Source organism: Erpetoichthys calabaricus, chromosome 15 (assembly GCF_900747795.2).
Source record: "Erpetoichthys calabaricus chromosome 15, fErpCal1.3, whole genome shotgun sequence".
Lineage (NCBI taxonomy): Eukaryota > Metazoa > Chordata > Cladistia > Polypteriformes > Polypteridae > Erpetoichthys > Erpetoichthys calabaricus.
Window position 1 is genome coordinate 80,310,178 of NC_041408.2, and position 20,385 is coordinate 80,330,562.

Genomic DNA, 20,385 nt, shown 5'->3' on the forward strand with positions numbered 1-20,385 from the left:
CCAAAAGTCCTCCATAAAGGTACATCACTGAATGCAAATTCTGTTGGTGAAAAGTTGTACTTCAAACAGATGGGAGTTAAATTGTACAGAATTTGTATTTACAATGCATGTTACACTTTTGCACACACATTTGCCAGCTTGATGAATTGTGCTTGACCGCATTAATGTTACTGGAGCTCAGAGGTGCCCTCTGCTGATGAAAGGGTTGTAAGTACATGCTAGAAATTGCTACGAGCTATCAAGTAAATGGCACTGTGGCAACTTAGCACTAAAAATCGGGCGCATGCCAAAAGGAAATATAACTAGTGATCCAAAAAAAAAAAAAAAAAAAAGTCAAAACACTCAAAGCAGCAGTAAAGGTTTAACAATGCTTGTACCTGCTTGCTTAACAAATAAATCTAAACAAATATTTTTGTAGAAAATAAAAATGAAAAACACCATAAAAATGGTAGACTGGCCATATAACCAAAATACCTCATCAGTGAAAGAAAAATCCCCTTCTGTCTCAACACGCTTTTTCAGAATTGATTTCTTTGGCATATGCAGTGTTCCATCAAGTCTAGCCTGGCCAAAATCTGAAATCTCCACCGATCTCCCTTGGGCTTCATAACCTGTTGGACCACCACTATCCCTCTGAGCAATTTCCTTTTCTAGCTTCTCCATCTCCTCCTGCTCTTTCCTCTTACGAGCCATCTCCAGCTCACGGAAACCATCACTAGCATTCTTGCCATATGGACTGCGACTTCTGCTCCGACTGCGTCCTCTGCAGCGGCCTCTGCTCCGGCTTCGCTGGCTTCTCTCTGCTGTACGCTCTGAATGTCGGGACCTCTCAGAACTATAGCTTCTATCATCATGGTCCATATCATATGGATCTTGCCTTGGTTCTTTTGATGAGTAACGATCATTTTTATATTTTTCCCTCTCACGGCTTCTTCCTCGTGATTCTTCATTCAGTCTCAGGGAATAATGTGGACTTCCTCTTCTGTAATCTATACCTGAGCGATCATGTGATGAATATCTTCTCCCATAGTCTTCTTCAAGCCCATCTCTAGAATACAAACAACAGAACATTCATCTCATTTTGTAGAAATTCCATGTAACAAAGATAGTTATTTTACAACCATTGTATGTGTACCGTGCAGACTGCACAGCTACTGTGGTGGCTTTACCAATTACGAAAACCTTTTTTAGTTTAAGCCGGGGTAATACAACTCCACTCCTGGAGATCCACAGTGGGTTCACGTTTTTATATCAACCAGTTTCACAATTAAAAGCCAGGCCTAGCAGTTAATGATACTTGGTAATTAATATCTCTTGCTAGCTATTATTCTTCCCCAACAAATCTTTATCGTGTTGTAGCTTTTTTCATTTTAGAAGAATATTATCCATATGTTTTGTGGTCTAGAACAGATTTGTACCACTTGGTCCTTCTCTCTCTCATTTATTTCAAAACACTGCATTAACATAGATCAGTGGTTCTCAAACTGTGGGGCGGGCCCCCCTAGAGGGGCGCGAAAATATGAAAAAAGAAAACAAGAATCAAAAATATGAAACCAAAATAAACTACATTCTGATACTAGAAAAATAAATACAGAGTTAGATAAATGTTGATAAAAGTTAAGTAGGTATAATAAAATATGCATCTATGATGTATCATTAATTAAAAAAGAACAAATTGGGATTAGTGGGCTCCTTTCAAAAAAATGTTAGGGGGGTGCGATTGAAACTGTTATGAAAACTCGGGTCGCAAATACTTACAAGGTTGAGAAACGCTGATATAGATACTTCATGATGTATATACACAGGAAGCACATTAGCTAGAGAGCTGCTGGTTTCTTTGTCATTTGCACCTCATTGCTAATGGATGGCTGATTAAGAATTCAGGCAACAATTAAACACTTAATGCAGCTGTTTAAAACTAAAATAGGCAATTAAGAGTTCTGATCGTAACAAACGAGCAAAAAATAATGAGATCTAATTAAAAATTTGGTTAAAGTAAAAACCTGCATTACACTAATTTAAACAATGCTTCATACAGTGGAACCTTGGTTCACGACCATAATTGCAATTTCCCCCATAGGATTGTATGTAAATACAATTAATCCGTTCCAGACAGTACAAACTGTATGTAAATATATTTTTTTTAAATATTTTTAAAATATAGTTAATTACACCATAGAATGCACAGTGTAACAGTAAACTAATGTAAAAACATTGAATAACACTGACAAACACCCAGGCTCCCTGCTCAGCTGCATGTACAGGCTCGCTCTCAGCTGCACGCTCTCTCTCTCTCTCTCTCATCAGCAAACGAGCCTGCCTGCTCTCTCTCTCTCTCTCTCATCAGCAAACGAGCCTGCCTGCTCTCTCTCTCTCTCATCAGCAAACGAGCCTGCCTGCTCTCTCTCTCTCTCTCATCAGCAAACGAGCCTGCCTGCTCTCTCTCTCTCATCAGCAAACGAGCCTCTCTCTCATCAGCACACGAGCCTGCCTGCTCGCTCTCTCTCTCTCTCTCTCTTACATTGCAGCAGTTCACGTCGGACCGAGAACAATGCAACACGTGCGGAAATCATCAGCGCGCACAAACCGAAAGGGAAACTGGCTTGTTCGTATACCGAGAGTGTGGTCGTGAACCGAGGCAAAAGTTTGGCGAACTTTTTGGTCGTAAACTGAGTTGTACGTGTACCAAGGAGTTCGTGAACCGAGGTTCCACTGTACTTTTAAGAATAAATACCATTACCGCAAAGAGTAGTTCCAGCTCAATATAAAACCAAAAAAAAAAAAAAAAACCTCCCCATGAAATGAAATACTTGTTATAACTTTGACTAAGCATTTCCATGCCACCCAAAACACTTAATACAGGTTCATCATTGGTGCAATGTTTCCAATAGAGGCACTGCCTCAGGTAGAGTAACAATAGGATTAGGGATTAGTCAAGCATCTCCTGAAATCCAAAAGTTTCACCGGACATGTGGTGTAAGCAGGGCATTATCAGCGGCCTTCCTTACCATGATTGACTCAAACCCCAATGAATAACTGAACTACTCATAAGGCATAAGGGTCTATTGAGGCATGTGACCAATATGAAATACACTTTCAACATTTACCCCTATTTATAGTGTTTTCTCACTATGATGATATCTTGCACTGCCACCAAGTGGAATCCTCCAGATTTACATAAAGTACGTGCGCAAGTGTAAACAGTACACTGCTTGTGTAGCAGTAGCATCTCCAGGTGCACGCGTTACATCACATGAAGTACAAACCCAGCCTAACAGAGTGTAACAGTCATGCGCAGATTATGAAATCCTTAACTATAACCAGTTTATATGGCCAAATTACCTGGTGTGTTATTCTGGTTAAAGAAACCAGGTTAAGAGCTTACATTGCACTTAAACTGATTTTGCATGAATAACCTGGTTATTAAATGAAATGTAAATGCCTTAACTGTGTTTCCATTGTTAGATGTATCCAACGTTAACCCACTTACACAATTCATCTAATATTTCTCCCAGTATTAAGTCATTTACTTGAGATTCTTTGTGGAATACTGAATGCGGTGGTGTATCATGTTAGGAGTATACACTCTGGACACCCAACAAGCATAGACAATGGCTATGTTTAATTATTCATGAAGAAAGGATACAACTGACCCAAAATTCACTGTTCTAGTGTATTGTTTTACACAGTGTCTCTCTTGTTCTCTATCATGATCCGTTCCACAGTGGCAAATGTTTCTTTCGTCATGCCTCCATCATTAATGTCAACATCAAAACATGTCATGATGAAATTCTGCAGCCTGAACTATACTAGATGAAGGGGACGGATCCTGGTACATGCTGACTAGGTAACAGTGAATGCCAAGAGATGCATTATCTCTAGCCTTTGAAATTCAAAGATAGCATGGTTCTAAGACAAAGGAGGAGGAAAGAAAAAAAAACACACACACACAACACTATACCCAAAAATTTGTAGTTCAAATAGTACAAAAGAACTATTTTTGTGGCACTTGCAAAATTAGCACTACAGAATACCTCTTTCAGTTTCAACTGATTATCCCCTCCACAGTATTTTCTTCTAAAAATTAAAATCAATTACTTTACAATAATTTTAATAGAAAATACTTTCCTGTTAGATCTAATTTTATTGAACATAATTTTTTTTGCTCTGTATTCTTTTAAAATTAAAAATACCCTGTGCAGATTTTCAACATAAGCCTTAGGTCAGCCATGTGCAAAATAAATACTTTAATGCAAACAATACTTTAAATAAAAGCTAGCACACTACTGAAACTGTATCTATGAAACATTTTGTGCAAGTCTGATCAAATGCACAATTGCAAAATAAGGGTATGTGCACTGAAAACAGCTGCCACAGATCTTTACAAAAGCAGTGATGGAAATCTGCAAAAAAACTACAAAGTCATTCCATTAAAAGTAGAAACCTTGATAGCTTCTGAAAAGTATCTGGATGTCATGCTGGGAGAATTTAGTTATTAAGTAGCTAAACAAACTTACACTGGTCTCTTCTAATCTTTCTTATGAAAGGTAATTTTTTTTTTTTAAAGCTAGGAATATCAAAATATTTTTTCATTCAAGTGCAGCAAAAAGTAAAAGTTATTGCATGTTATTATGAAGCCTGAAGTTATTATAAAAGTTATTATGAAGAGGGCAAGAAATAACCCTGAAATATTTTCATTGGAAATATGAAAATGTGAAAAAAGAGCTGTATCATGATTTGCAGAATACTGATAATCATTTAGGTCCCAAACAACATATTCAAAGAAAAATCTATTTTGTAACCTTCAAAATAATATTAAAGCAAGTTATTTAAACCTCCAGTGTATGCAGCTTTTTTCCATGTATCAATGTCACTTCACTTAAAAACTTAACTTGCAAGGCAAATAAATATATGCTACTCGCCAAGGCAAATAAATGTATGCTACAATTGTGAAAATATAACTTCAACTACAAAAGTACCAAATGATTCTTTACAGCAGTGATTCTTAACATGTATTCCTCCAAGGTCATAAAACCACAATAATATGTGCGCCCTCCCCTTACATAAGCCATAATATTTAACCTCTTGTGCTTTTGCTGCAGTCTTGACAAAGGTGTTTGCTTTTGAACTTACATTTATTAACAAAGGCATATTTGCTGTTAGAGCCATTACACGGCCTGTATTTTTAAAGCATAATAAAAAATAAGCCATTTCAACTTCACTGTGTTTTTAAATAGTATTTTTTTTTTTTTTTTTTTTTTAAATAGGGTGCCTGAAATTCTTTATCATAAAATATTTTCATTGGCATTTTGTTTTTGGGATAATGACCAGTAATCATCAAAAACTACAGAATTTGTTAAAGCTGATGTTTCTGATAACAACAAAAGTTGCTCACTATTCATTATGTCTTATGTATTACAGTAATCCCTCCTCCATCGCGGGGGTTGCGTTCCAGAGCCAACCGCAAAATAAGAAAATCCGCGAAGTAGAAACCATATGTTTATATGGTTATTTTTATATTGTCATGCTTGGGTCACAGATTTGCGTAGAAACACAGGAGGATGTAGAGAGACAGGAACGTTATTCAAACACTGCAAACAAACATTTTGTCTCTTTGTCAAAAGTTTAAACTGTGCTCCCATGACAAGACAGAGATGACAGTTCCATCTCACAATTAAAAGAATGCAAACATATCTTCCTCTTCAAAAGAGTGCTTGTCAGGAGCACAGAATGTCACATAGATAGAGAAAACAAATCAATAAGGCTGTTTAGCTTTTAAGTATGCGAAGCACCGCGGCACAAAGCTGTTGAAGGCGGCAGCTCACACCCCCTCCGTCAGGAGCAGAGAGAGAGAGAGAGAGAGAAAAACAAACATGCAAAAATCAATACGTGCCCTTCGAGCTTTTAAGTATGCGAAGCACCGTGCAGCATGTCGCTTCACTAATCAGCTGCACAGAAGGTAGCAACGTGAAGATAATCTTTCAGCATTTTTAGATGAGCGCCCGTATCGTCTAGGTGTGCGAACAGCCCCCCTGCCTCACACCCCCTACGTCAGGATCAGAGAAAGCGCAAGAGAGAGAAAGAGAAAAGTAAGCTGGGTAGCTTCTCAGCCATCTGCCATAGCGTCCCTTGTATGAAATCAACTGGGCAAACCAACTGAGGAAGCATGTACCAGAAATTAAAAGACCCATTGTCCGCAGAAATCCGCGAACCAGCAAAAAATCCCGATATATATTTAAATATGCTTACATATAAAATCCCGCGATGGAGTGAAGCCGTGAAAGGCAAAGCGCGATATAGCGAGGGATCACTGTACTTATTTAATCTATATATATATATATATATATATATATATATTATATATATATATAAATCATTGTATGTGTGTGTGTGTATGTATATGTATGTATGTTCCAGCATCACTTCCGAACGGCTAGAGCAATTTTCATGAAACTTTGTACACATTTCTCATTGGTCGACTAAAAATACTGTAGGATGAAATCAACCCTAACCCACCCCCTTCTGGGTAGGGTGGGGGGTGATCTTGTGGTCTTGTATTCATGTTATCATCCAATTGACACTCGGAACGACCACCAGAGGGTGAACTGGAGGTGACTGCAAGCATTCTTTATGTTTGAGCACCACCGCACCCCTTTTGCTTTTGAAATTAGATAGAGTTGGCTGGTTACGAGCATCAACTGGATGATAACATACATACAAGACTATAAGACAAGTACATTAGTGAGTCTTCATTGTTTGTTAATTTACTTTTATGTTTTTTTTTTTAATTATATTTTTCTCAAACTATTTAAAAAAAAATACTATTTTCCTCTCAGGCAATGCTGGGTATTTCAGCTAGTTATACATAAAATAATATACTTTGAAAAATAATTTCTTAAATCAAGGATTGGTCACATTAAAAAAATTTTTTCGCAAATTAATTTCAGAAGTTTCTTCATTATTCTGTCTATTCAGCACTACAACATTTCCTTCAGTGACAGGAACATTTAACACAAATAGAAATGCAGATGTATTTTCAATTAGTATACAATCAAGCCACTGGAAAAAACAAAAGAATCTTGAAGGGCTATAACAGCAGAAAGGTAAGCTTCACAAGAGTGTCTAGCCCTGACACCTGTGCATTTCAAAAAAGGGAGTGAAGCGGTAACAGCAGCACATGTCAAGCTGCACCTCCTTCATGAGACTGGCATCATTCTAAAACACAATTATTTCTTTATGGCAGTGTGGCATGTCACCTTTTCCCTTTTTCTTGTTGGATTATTGCAAGCAGCAAATTACAGGTTAATACCTGCAGTGTTCTAAGCAGCAAAAATTAACACGAGTGGACACTGGAGATGCATTTTAATGGCAGGTGTGAATGTGATCCTCCTATATATAGATACAATCTATATGAAATGAATGTTAAAAAGGGGTCTTTGAGAAAACTGACAGTCATTTTGTGCCATATCTAACAAAATTCGACTGCCCTGCAATTGTTTGATTTTTGGTGATTTGAGGATTTTTCCTGCTATTTTATCATTATTTTCAACCATGTTGTGGTCACCCTGGAAAATTATGGAGACCCCTCCTGGTTTAGAACCACCGAGTTAGTGTAATACAATATGCCAGAATCTAAACAGACTCGTGGTGGGGTGTTTCAAGCACTCACAGAACTGAAATAGGTGAGAAAACCACAGTTAAACACTGGTGTAATTCATCAGTGTAAAATAAAAAAAAAAATATGAGAAAATTCAGATCAGGACAACTATACCTAGTTTACGTAGGCTTTAGTATCCCTGAGGGAATATTGACATGTTGATATTCCCAGAGAAAACCTCACACAATGATGTCCTGTCCCCCAAGGAACCCCACAACCAGATCCAAGGATCACTAGAGGTCCCTTGCTGAAACTAATGGTCATTTTCATACTTCAAACAGCACAAGCTGAATAAGAATTGAATGGGCAGCCAATTGGGTAATTCCATGTCAAATCATCACACTTTTTGGACCTCATCGTCACAGATTTTCATGGAACTTGGCAAGCTGATTTGGTCATAGGAGTAACCCATAGAACTAAAATTGCATGGGTCTTGGATCAATATTAAGGGAGATTTAAGCTAACAATGTTTGAACTTATCTCCCTAAATATAAGCGGAACAGAAATGGTTCTCATATTGTTTTAAAACTCTTATCCAGCTCTATGTTTTGCATAAACACTATGCTCTCCCCAAAATCAAAACTTTCCATGTTATAAGTGATTATAATATTAAAAATCGAATAGCAAAAAAAAAAAAAAAAATTATTTTAAAATTGGTCAATTTTCTTTTTACTAAGGCTAGCTTATAATGTCACAAACATCTCCAGAAAATTTGGTCATTGGTGTTTGAGTCGCTGCCGAAATAGCATTACTTATCTAAAGTGTGCATCAAAACCACAATTCCTTACAATGCTGCTGAATAGCAGTTAGTGATCAGTGAATGGTACGGGGTTATTAGGGTTCACAAAAACTAAGACTAATGCCAAAACTAGCAGTGAAAACAATGTTCATTTAAATAAAAATTAGTTAAAAATGAATAAAAAGCCAATAATGCCAAAGTAACTAAAACAAAATAGAATAGTAAAATCAGAATAGTTTTAGTTTATCTTTTTAGTTCACAATTTGACTTCTTGAGAGACACTGCCCTACTAAAAAGGTCTTTGAATTAAGTAAATTATATTTGAGATCAGAAAAACTAACACAAAAACTAAACTGAAACTAGATGGGCTCTTAGACCACTAGAGTGAGGAAAGAAATAAAATTTTGGTGGAATGATGAGTAGGTTACGTACAAACTATACTGTTTGAATGGTAAGGTGGGGACGTAAGAATATAAATAACGGCTACATTCTCAATGTATACTGCATCAGAACAAATGATGTAGCAATTGTGTCTTCGCTTGAAACTGTGCATGTCTGTCCTGTTGCCGTCACAAGTTCATCTACTAAAAGCACATCCTGATGATCCATGTCAAGTATATCAGGATGGTATGGGAATGAGTAGGATGGAGATGGTCCATGAGGATGTAAAAAGTTCAGTCTCAACTCTCCAGTGCCGAGCATAGTTTCTTTAACACATCCTGGCCATGTACCATCATCTCCAGATGTCGAGGGATGATGCCATAGGTTCAAGATCTGGAGGGTCTCCTAAGTCACTACTAGAAGAGTCAAACTGACAGATCTGTTTGCTCTTGGGTGTGAGTTTTGATAATCTCACACAGCAGTTTCTGCAGATGCGCTGACCTGACCTTAAATTGAGACTTAGGTGCTCCTGTATTGCTGTCTAGGGCACATGTCTTAAACGCATGGGTTTTATCTTCTTGAGATGAAACTTGAAAAGGTCACAACTAGATTTCTGATTGAGTCTAAACAACTTCTCTACCTAAGACATGTATGGTGCTGCAGTAAAGACAATGCTTTTATCTCCACCAGGTAATTGATAGCATCTGGTATTGATTGATTACACCTGACCGATTTGCACACTTCACTCCACTCTGATTAAATGCAGGGTGGAGCACTGGCATTTATTAGCCACATTGGAACGGGCCTTTTTTCATAGCAGCCATATTGACATGAAATAGTATGGCAAGCACAGGTGTCACTAATGGAATTAATGAAGCTTCTGCTCAATATCAGGGTAGCATAACTGGAACCTTAATTAATGTCATTACTTACACTTGTGCTTGCCAAACTATTTCATGTCAATATGGCTGCTATGAAAATGGCCCATTAGTGATATGAAACCATGTGATGATACCTATAAGTAATGATATCTCAGCAATGATTCAAAAAGCAAACATCAAATTTTCTGGAGATGTTCACGACATAAGCTAGCTTTAGTAAACAACTGACCAATTTTTTGCTATTCAGTTAACATAAAATCAATCATAACATGGTTAAGTTTTCATTTTGGGGATAGTATATTATTTATGCAAAATATAGAGCAGGAAAAGAGCTTTAAAACAATATGAAAACCATGTCTGTGCAACTTATATTTAGAGAGATATTTGTGTTATTACTTTGACTGGCTAGAAGTTCAAACTTTGTTAGCTTAAATCTCCCTTAATATTGATCCAAGCCCCATGCAACTTTAGTTCCATGGGTTACTCATATGACCAAATCAGCTTGCCAAATTTCATTAAAATCTGTGATGATGAGGTCCAAAAGTGTGATATTTGACATGGAATTACCCAATAAAAAATCTCTGATCTGGACATTTTTGCCCATTTCAAAACACACCTGGATGATTATGAACATTTCTGAATAAGAGTTCTCCGAATGTATGCCTCTAAAACAGATAATTTTCTTAAAGAAAAAGATCACATTTTGAAAAATCCTAATATCACGTACGTCCAAAATAAATCAATCCAATGTTAAGCATAGGTCAGTCATGGTCTGGAGCAGCCTTTTTTGTCCAAGGCCCTGGGCAACCCAATTTTTGTGGCACTACAAATTCAGATTTAGCAAAACATTTAGGGGAGCTGGATCATTTCAACAAGTCAATCAAACAAATGATTAAAAGGAAGATTTTTTTTTTTTTTTTTTTTTGCAATGGTTAGCAAACTCAATGGCCAGTTCCTACCAGAGAAGAAAAGCACTGACAACCTGAAATTAACTGCTCAGGAAAAGAAAGCCAACAAATCCAAAGAATTCAAAAGTTGTGTATGAAATAACAGGCAAACAAATCCTCAAAGCAGATGTACGAAACTCATTGGTAAACTTTAGGAAACATCTGGCTGCTGAAGGCTTCTAAAGGAGGCAACAAAACTCAATGAATGAAATGCCAGCCTTACTTTTAAACACAGCAAACGGAGTTTCTTGTAAGAACTGAAGAACATAAATGTCTTAAAAGAACAGGCCACTCAACATAATATAGCCTGTCAATGGCTGTTCACTTAACAAAAACCCACTTAGGATAAGAACTGACAATAACCCATATATTTTCTAGATACTTGGGTCACAATACTATAAAACTGCATTTTTCCAGTTTTAAAATATTAAAATATGATTCTTTGTATTTTTTTTGGTTAATGTGGGAATACACTTTCAAGTACATTAGCAGTCTTTGAAGTATGTTTGGGAATATTTAGATATGGTGCAGAAAAAAAAAGTAAAAAAAAAAAAAAGAAGTAATATCTAAATTTTGAGAAAGTCCTAACGAGATGATTAGTTATATTTGTAAATGGGCTGTCAACCAATATTTAAAACATTGTCTATGTAAAAATACATAATTTAGATTTTGGGGGGTTTCAGATATATAAGGTAGACTTTATTATCCCAGATGGAAATTTGTTTGCAGCAGTAAAGTACAAAAACAGAGCACATTGTTACAGAGATTCAATAGATAAATAAAGACCCAACATTTGACAACCAACGTTACTGCATAAACACACACTAAAGAGCAACACAAAGAAGAATAATAGTTTCAACAGTACCCAAAATAATAATGCAGAATTTAACATTTAGCAGCATCCCTACAACAAGAGAATTTAAAAAGTTTATAGCTCCGGGAATAAAAAAAATTCTTAAATCTGTTGCTCTTTACCTTTGGAAACCTAAATCTGCAGCCTGATGGCAACTGCTAGCATTTAGAGAAAAGAGGACAGCATATGTCTGACAGAATTGAGTTGGCTTTCTTTCTAACCTGTTTGAAATATATTTCAGTGATAAGAGGTCTGCTGTGAACCAATAATTTTACTGTATATTTTATAATGTTGTTCAGGTGATTTATATTATTGTGGAGGTTGCTAAACCCACAGATAAAAGTAAATGTAACAATGGATTCAATAAAGGACTTATATAAAAAAAAAAAGGGTCATTATGGTTTTGTCCACTTTAAACCAGTTGAGTTTCCTAAGAAAGTCGTGATTGCCCTTTTATACAGATTTGCACAGTGTTAAGTTTAGTTTGTTATCAATGAGTGTTTTTTTTTTTTTGTTCTTTATTTCGCCTTATACAATTTCTTGTATTAGGAATTTGGTAGTTTTCGCATACCCCTTGGGGTCAGAGCACAGGGTCAGCCATTGTACAGAGCCCCTGGAGCAATTACAGGTTAAGGGCCTTGCTCAAGGGCCCAGCAGAGCAGTGGCCTTTTTTGGCAGTGACGGGGATTCGAACCGGCAACCTTCGGGATACCAGCGCAGCTCCTTAGCCTCCGAGCCACCACTCCGCCCTAAAAAATCAGGGGAGAGCGCGATCGCAGTCCCCCACTACCACAAATTATGCAGTCGAGTTTCCCGCATTTGGGGAAATCGCAGGGGTCAGCACACCCGGAGTGCAATGGATGAGCCTCGCCCTGGGAGAACCACCTTAGTGATCATGGTATCTCCCCTGCCAGGTAAGTAGCTCCCAGGTATTTGTATTGCTCTACCATCTCCACGGTCTACTCTTCAATTAAAGTTGAAACAGTGGATGGTGGAGAGCACCTGAAATCTACAACCATATCTTTTGTCTTAGAAATATTTAGTCGTAAAATTAGAGTGATCACACCATTGTACAATCTCAATGACAATAAGTCCATGGCTGTCTTCCATACCTTGAAGACTCACAATGACAGAGTCATCTGCAGATTTCAGGATAAGTATATCCTTGTGTGAACTCCTGCAGTCATTTATATACAAGATAAACAACAACCTTGTGGAGTGCCTACAGATGTACTTAGGTTATCAGAGAAACAGCCATTGACACTCACTCTTTGTGTTCTATTTGTTAAAAAGTCAAGAATCCACCCCACCCAAGTTAGGTTCAAACAGAACTGATCAGTTTCTCAACTAAAATGTGAGTTTGGATTGTGTTAAAAGCTGATGAAAAGTCTACAAACCACAATCTTGCATGGTTTTTTGATCCATCCAAGTGCTTATATAATAAATTCAAAAGTGTTTCTGTGGCGTCCTCCACACCCCTCTTTGCTCAATATGCAAATTGGTGAGGGTGCAGAAGAGCCTCAGTTTTGTTAAGTAGTTGCTTCCTAATTAAATTTCTCAAAGGATTTATTTCATCAAATGAGAAGTTAATGTCTCTGGTCTAAAGTCACTTGATGCTTTAGGGTGTGCAGTTGCTGCCGATGGAGTAACAGTTGCCTGTTTCCATAGGCTTGACACTTGCTTTAAAGCCAAGAACATTTCAAATATGGAGTGGAATATTAGAGAGAGCTCCTCTGCGCAGTAATGAAGTAGACGGCCAGTAATTCTGTATGGATCCAAGCTTTTATTTGATTATTGCTTGTTTAAGGACCTTTCTAACATCATTCTGGTCAAAGAAGGGCCGACTACTGACTCCAGACCTCAGTCCGTCCTTTTGCTGACTTACGTCTGAAGCAAAATCCTGTGTTTCAAATCTTGAATAGAACTCATTCAAGTTTTGCACCAACTGATAGTCAATTTTGACCCCAGCCAGTTCATCTCGATTATTGCTTTTGTATGAATGCCAGCCATCATCTTCATGCCATTCCATAAGCAGCCCAGGTTATCAGTGCACAGTTCATGTACTTCAGCTTTGTTTGCTTTATTTCACCCTCTTTTGTATGCTACCATATCGGACAACTATGAAGACTCTTAATGCCGTATCAATTATTTAAATTTCACACAAACCAAGAAATGTTAAGCACTACTCTATTCTGAAATACTCAAAGTTCCATGTTAACTAACCATAGAGGCAGGACATCCAGGGATGCTTTACATGTTTCATTGTATCCCCCAAAGCAAACAAGCCATCTTTTCTTTAGGTCTGAATTGCCCTTGCTGTGATTTGACAACAACTTGATAAGTTTATTTTTAAATGAATTTGAGTTCACTTTACACCTCATTATTTTATAGTATTGAATTATTTCAGTTTCTCAAAATGCATCCCTCTTCTGTGAAATATACTATTTAATATTTTTAACATTTACGGTTTCTAGGGAACGGCTCTTGTGGGTGTGTGTGCTTTAACATTTTCATGGTACATTTCCGCTTATATTCTATGATTACCATTTAAAGAAATTACCATACCACTTTCTGATTTTTCACACCTGAATACACCCAAACATCTGAACAGATTTCAGTTCCTAAAACTGCTAATTACAGTACTGCAAAAATTCACATTTGCATTAAAAGAATACTCCACCCAAAAATGATATATATTTTTTTAATGTATGTAGTTTATAGCGATTGCCAAGAAAACCTTTTAATCTCATGTTTTAAAGTTCAATGATTAAAAACAAAAGGTGACCAATTCTGTCCAACAGCAAATAATATCCATTATCCAGTCGAGTACTCAAAACATGTAAAACACATACATTTTTGGCTAAAATATTATTAGTATTTACCTCCAGGAAAATTTGGCACAGTGTAAACAAGAAAAAAATTCCCATAATCCTGGGTTTTTGAACTGAAGACAGGACTCTTGACCAATGACCGGTTCTTCAATTCAGAAGCACAGTACTTTAGCAAAAATATGCATGCATTTTGCACATTTGAATGGATAACGGACAGAAGGATTATGAGACACAAGTAACATGAATATGTTTTTCTTATTTTCACATGGACATTATTCACATCGTTTGTCACTTGACAGAATGGGTTACCATTGTGTTCCATTACTTCATCAACTGTTCTCTCTCATTCCACATAAAAAGATCAGACTAAAAATTTTCTTAGCCATTCCTTTAATACATTCCTGGAAACTACCGACTGCATTTGCATAGAGCAATATTTTTTTTAAATAAAAAATATTTGCAAGATGAAATAACATTAAATTTAATTACATAGGTATATGACTTTACATACAGCTTGTGATCTGTCTCTAGTATAAGAGACATTAAAAAATAAAGTTAAAAAAGATGCAAAATTCACCAGTCAACACAAAGCCACATAGTGCCTTGGGGATTTCATTTCTGTTTCTCTTCTATTTAAAATGAGCTATACTTGATGTTAAAAGACAAATCTGATCGGGAACTGTGATTACACAATACTTTTTTTTTTATTTTTTTTTTTAATTCAAACTAATATTTAAGTTTTAGTGAATGTACTTCCAGAAGATCAGTAAAGTAACTTTTTTCTAGACCAGCATACCTGGAATATACATTACTGCCATGTGTTAGCTCATGGGGATCCACTCTTCTGTGCTCTGGAGAGCCACTATGGCTGCTATTATTTCCTACAGTGATTATTAGGTTGTGATCAACAGGAATGCACGAATGAGTTGGTGAGGAAGTAAAATCCTACAAAAAGAAAAAAAAAAAATGCATCAGTCACTCTCGATGTTATATAACATTAGCAATACGCACCAAAACAGTATTTAAAAAGACCAACATTAAGAACTTACTATGTATACCAGTCTTAAAATTAATGTCTTACACTTAAATGTAAGCAAACACTGGGTGATTTAATGATAACATGAATTACTAACATGGATGGAAGGCAGGAATAACCTTGGTGAAATAGCACCAGCCCATCACAGAGCATGTTCATAAACACACTTAAACTCAGAGCTGCCAAACCAAAGAGGTCTTTGGCTTATGCAAAGGAAACCAGGTTACCCATAGAAAAACTTGCACAGTGGGCAGGAGAACACCGAAAATTCTTGCAGGATGTGCTCAGGCTAGGATTCAATCCAAGTCTCCTGGTGCTGTGAGCCAACAGCACTGACCACTGCCCAATCATTCCACCCTGCTAACTGCTTGGCTTACCTATTTTAAGGTAGACACAGACATGTAATTCTACAGACCTGTGATTATACTAGTTACACACTGAAAGCAAATTATGTTCTAGAAAAAATCCTGAAACATTGCAACCATTTTGTAAAACCAATACAGTACCATAACATTCTCAAACCTACTTAATCCCTTTCTGGGAAGCGCCTACCCAGAAAAAGCACAATAATTCTGAGAAAAAAAAACAAACTATCATACGCCTAATGCCGATTCACATTAGGTGACTTCTAGTCTATGGGAATGTCAGATTTGCTGATCTTGCCATCAAACCATCTCCAATTACAGTAAATGAGAAAAATCACTGCCTATATCACATTTACTGACAGAGCCAACCTTCCAGCAGAGTCCCCCTTTCTCTTGCAAGATTTGGCTCAAAAACTAATCAGCACATCATCATCTCATGACATGCTTAAGTTTCGAGCTTGGTACTTTAGACTGTCCTCAAGAAACTGTGACAAATAGAGACACACACCCTTCATCAAGATATCAATGTTTTCGTTATCAGGGGACTCTAAAAATGCCGCGATCCATTGAAAACCGGAGACCAAATTTTTGACAAATCTAAAGATTCCGCTCCTCCTGACGACAGGTCAGTGTTTCCCAACCTCGGTCCTGGGGACCCCCTGTGGCTGCAGGTTTTTGTTCCAACCAGATTCCTAATCAGTGACAACACCTGATAGCACTGATTTCATTTAATTAGCTGGTATTATTTTTCTTTTATCCTACATTCAGAAAAGCACAGCAGCATGATTTTTACATTTATAAGACATTTAGAAATATTTCTGGTTTTGCTATAGATTTAAATGCTTAATTCTCTTTTGTTGATTTCATCATATTTTGCCATTTCTCTGTGCAGTTTTTTCCCTTTGTTGTATCGTATTAATGAGAATTAAAACTGAGCAGAGCAGACACCCGGGCAAACAACACTGAATAAGCAAAGGCTGCAACTACTTTAGCATCAGATCCACTAATTAGTAAATAAAAATAATGGATTAATTAAACAATTAGAACACCTACAAAAGTAGAATGAAAATCAAGATGAAAATATTGTTAAAAAGAAAAAAATACATTATTCCTATATAACTTCTTGATACATTTTAATATACAGTATATATTTTTTTCTTTTTAAGCAAACTTAGTTTTCTAATTTCTATATTGTTCCCAAAACACAGAACTTGGGAAATAACAGTTCACTTAATTAGCCCTGGAGTCCAATTAAAAACAGAAGCTGTTTGGAACAAAAACCTGCAGCCACAGTGGGTCCCCAGGACCGAGGTTGAGAAACACTGCGACAGGTTTTGGTGGGGAAGGGTACAAAGCAAAAATTCACATTTTGCAAAACTCTAATACTGAATACATCCAAAATAAATCAACCTAATGTTAAGCAAGGGTCAGTTATAGTGTGGTACTGCCTTTATTGTCCAAGGACCTGGACGACCCGATTTTTGTGGCATTACAAATTCATGTATAGCAAAACACTCAGGAAAAAACATCAGCCTGTCTGTACAAGTGATGAACTGCAACAGAAATCATATATCCCAGCAATCAGCTAGATCAGGGGTTCTCAAACTCAGTCTTGGGGAGCCTCTGTGGCTGCGGGCTTTTGCTCCAAACAGATTCACAATCAGTGATTTGATCTCATTTAGTAAGCTGGTCTTTTTTTTTCTTCGGTTATTCTACATTCATAAACGCACAATAGTATGATTTTTACATTTATAAAATATGTAGATTTCTATTTTTTCAATTATATTTAAATGCTTAACTCATTTGTCTTCTATTATTTTGACCATTTTTTGTGTAATTTGCTTCTTTCGTTGTATCCTAATAAAGACAATTAAAAATAAGCAAGCAGACACCTTGGAAAACTGAATGAAGAAAGGCTGCAATTACTGTAGTGTTGGAGTCACTAATTAGTAAATAACCAGAAAACCTGGAGAAAACTGTGAAAATCAGGATGAACATATTGTTAAAAACATACAATGTACATATAACTGCTTGGTATACATTTAATTTACCTAACTTAGATTCATAATTTTACATTGACTCCAAAACGCAGAAACTGGGTAATGATAGATAGATGGATAGAGATACTTTATTAATCCCAAGGGGAAATTCACATACTCCAGCAGCAGTATACTGATACAAAAATGCAGGTAAAAACAGACAATAACTTTGAATAATGTTAACGTTTACCGAGAGTGGAATTGAAGAGTCGAATTGTTTGGGGGAGGAACGATCTCCTCAGCCTGTCAGTGGAGCAAGACAGTGACAGCAGTCTGTCGCTGAAGTTGCTCCTCTGTCTGGAGATGACATTGTTTAGTGGATGCAGTGGATTCTCCATAATTGATAGGAGCCTGCTAAGCGCCCGTTGCTCTGCCACGGATGTCAAACTGTCCAGCTCCAGATCACTTCATAAGGCTAGCAGTCCAATTAAATTTAGGATTCAGGCGCTGCTGCAAGTGGCAGCCATTCCAGCAGCTCAGTGTATGACTATTTTCATAGCTTTTTCTCTATTTCACTGTTAACTCCTACCACTTTCTTTTATGCGGACTCGTTCCCTGGACACTTTTTACTACTTGGACATGGATTTTTTACATGTCGAGACTTGTCTATTCAATTAGTCAATTTCAAGCGCTGAGAACAAATGCCCGCACCGATGTGGTTCCCTATTTACCTGACGAGGTAAGAAGGTGATATCGTGGCAGCTGAGCCGGCACTAAGCTAAGCTAGAAGTGCCTTCTGTGATCCTGGGAAATGTGAACTCACTACCAAATAAAATCGACGAACTGCTGCGCTGGTGAAAAATGTCAGGACCTACAGAGAATGCAGTTTGTTGTGTTTTACTGAAACGTGGCCAAAAATTAACATCCCAGATGCTAACGTGGAGCTACCCGGGTTTAGCACAGTTAGAGTGGACAGAGATGCAAGTACCTGCCGGAAGCAGAAAGGAGGAGGACTTGCACTCTATGTGAATACAACTCTGGACATGTTAAACGTTAAAATCTCCACTTGCTGCAGGGACATGGAACGGTTGGCCATAAGTCTGCGTCCCTATTACTTGCCCAGAGAGTTTGGGCACGTCATTGTTGTTATTGTTTACATCCCTCCTTGGGCGGACATGGAGATAGCAGGTGACGTCATCCATTCCGATGTGGCTAAATTACAAACACAACACCCCGAGGCACTTGTGCTAATCACTGGAGACTTCAACCATGCAACGCTGGACAAAACATTACCTGCCTTCTCCCAGTATGTGGATTGTAACACCCGGGGAAATAGGACTATTGACCTACTGTATGCAAACGTTAAAGACGCATAAAGCGCCACCCCGCTGCCTGCGCTTGGGAAAGCAGATCATAACCTGGTTCTGCTTCAGCCTCACTACAAACCCAGAGTGATTGAGCTACCTACAACCACATGCTCATTCAGGAAGTGGTCCCCTGAGGCAGAGAAGGCTCTGAGAGACTGCTTTGGAACTACGGACTGGGATATCCTGCAGGGGTCATATAGTGAGAACTTTGAGGAGGTTGTTGACTGCACTACTGACTACATCAACTTCTGTATGGACATTGTAGTTCCAGTAAGAACAGTACGCTGCTATGTTAACAACAAGCCATGATTATAAGTGACATCAAGGGCCTTTTGAACCAGAAGAAAAGGGCTTTTAAAGGCGGTGATCAGCATGAGCTCAAGCGCGTGCAGAAGGAACTCCGAGTCCAGCTCAGGGCAGCGAAGGAGCAGTACAGGAGAAAGCTGGAGCAGAAGTTGCAGAATAACAGCATGAAGGAAGTGTGGGATGGGATGAAGATCATCACTGGTTGCAGCTCGAAGAAGGGTGCCACCACTGAGAGAGATGTGGACAGAGCAAACCAGATGAACAACTTTTTTGACAGGTTTGAGCACCCTAACCCACTCTTCACCTCGGCGTACTGCACCCTCCACCCATTCTTCTGCTGATACCAGCATCAGAGACAGTTTACCCTTACCCACAATTACAGCAGCCCAGGTAAGCGGAGAGCTGAGGAGACTTTGTGCCAGCAAAGCAACGGGTCCAGATGGAGTATCGCCACGACTGCTGAAGACCTGTACATTGGAGCTGGGGAGTCCTCTACAGCGCATCTTCAACCTGAGCCTGGAACAGGGGAGAGTCCCGTGGCTTTGGAAAACATCTTGCATCACCCCAGTCCCAAAGGTATCATATTCTAGTGAGCCGAATGACTTCCGGCCTGTCTCTCTGACGTCACATGTGATGAAAACCATGGAGCGGCTGCTGCTTCACCACCTGAGACCACAGGTCCGTCACGCCCTCGACCCTCTGCAGTTCGCATACCAGGAGAAGGTGGGAGCGGAGGATGCCATCATCTATATGCTACACCGATCCCTCTCCCACTTGGACAGAGGCAGTGGTGCTGTAAGAATTATGTTTCTGGACTTCTCTAGCGCCTTCAACACCATTCAACCTCTGCTCCTTAGGGACAAGCTGACAGACCTCTGTATGTGCATCTTGGGAACTGCAGGTCTGACATTGTGGTCAGCAACACAGGAGTGCCGCAGGGGACTGTACTTTCTCCGGTCCTGTTCAGCCTATATACATCGGACTTCCAATACAACTCGGAGTCCTGCCACATGCAAAAGTTTGCTGACGACACTGCTATCGCG

At 38.1% G+C, this 20,385-nt stretch overlaps 1 protein-coding gene and 1 non-coding gene across 2 annotated transcripts in view; both read right to left on the minus strand.

The window, feature by feature from the left end:
- The window catches only part of znf318 (zinc finger protein 318), a 47,505-nt gene that overhangs the window by 23,788 nt on the left and 3,332 nt on the right, over positions 1-20,385 (minus strand). Inside the window, 2 exon segments of the mRNA XM_051919230.1 lie at positions 475-1,048; positions 15,086-15,234. Coding sequence (XP_051775190.1) covers positions 475-1,048; positions 15,086-15,234 — 723 coding nt within the window.
- LOC114666301 (U1 spliceosomal RNA) lies at positions 12,217-12,380 on the minus strand. The gene has a single exon (XR_003718559.1). It is a non-coding gene; the product is annotated as a U1 spliceosomal RNA (small nuclear RNA).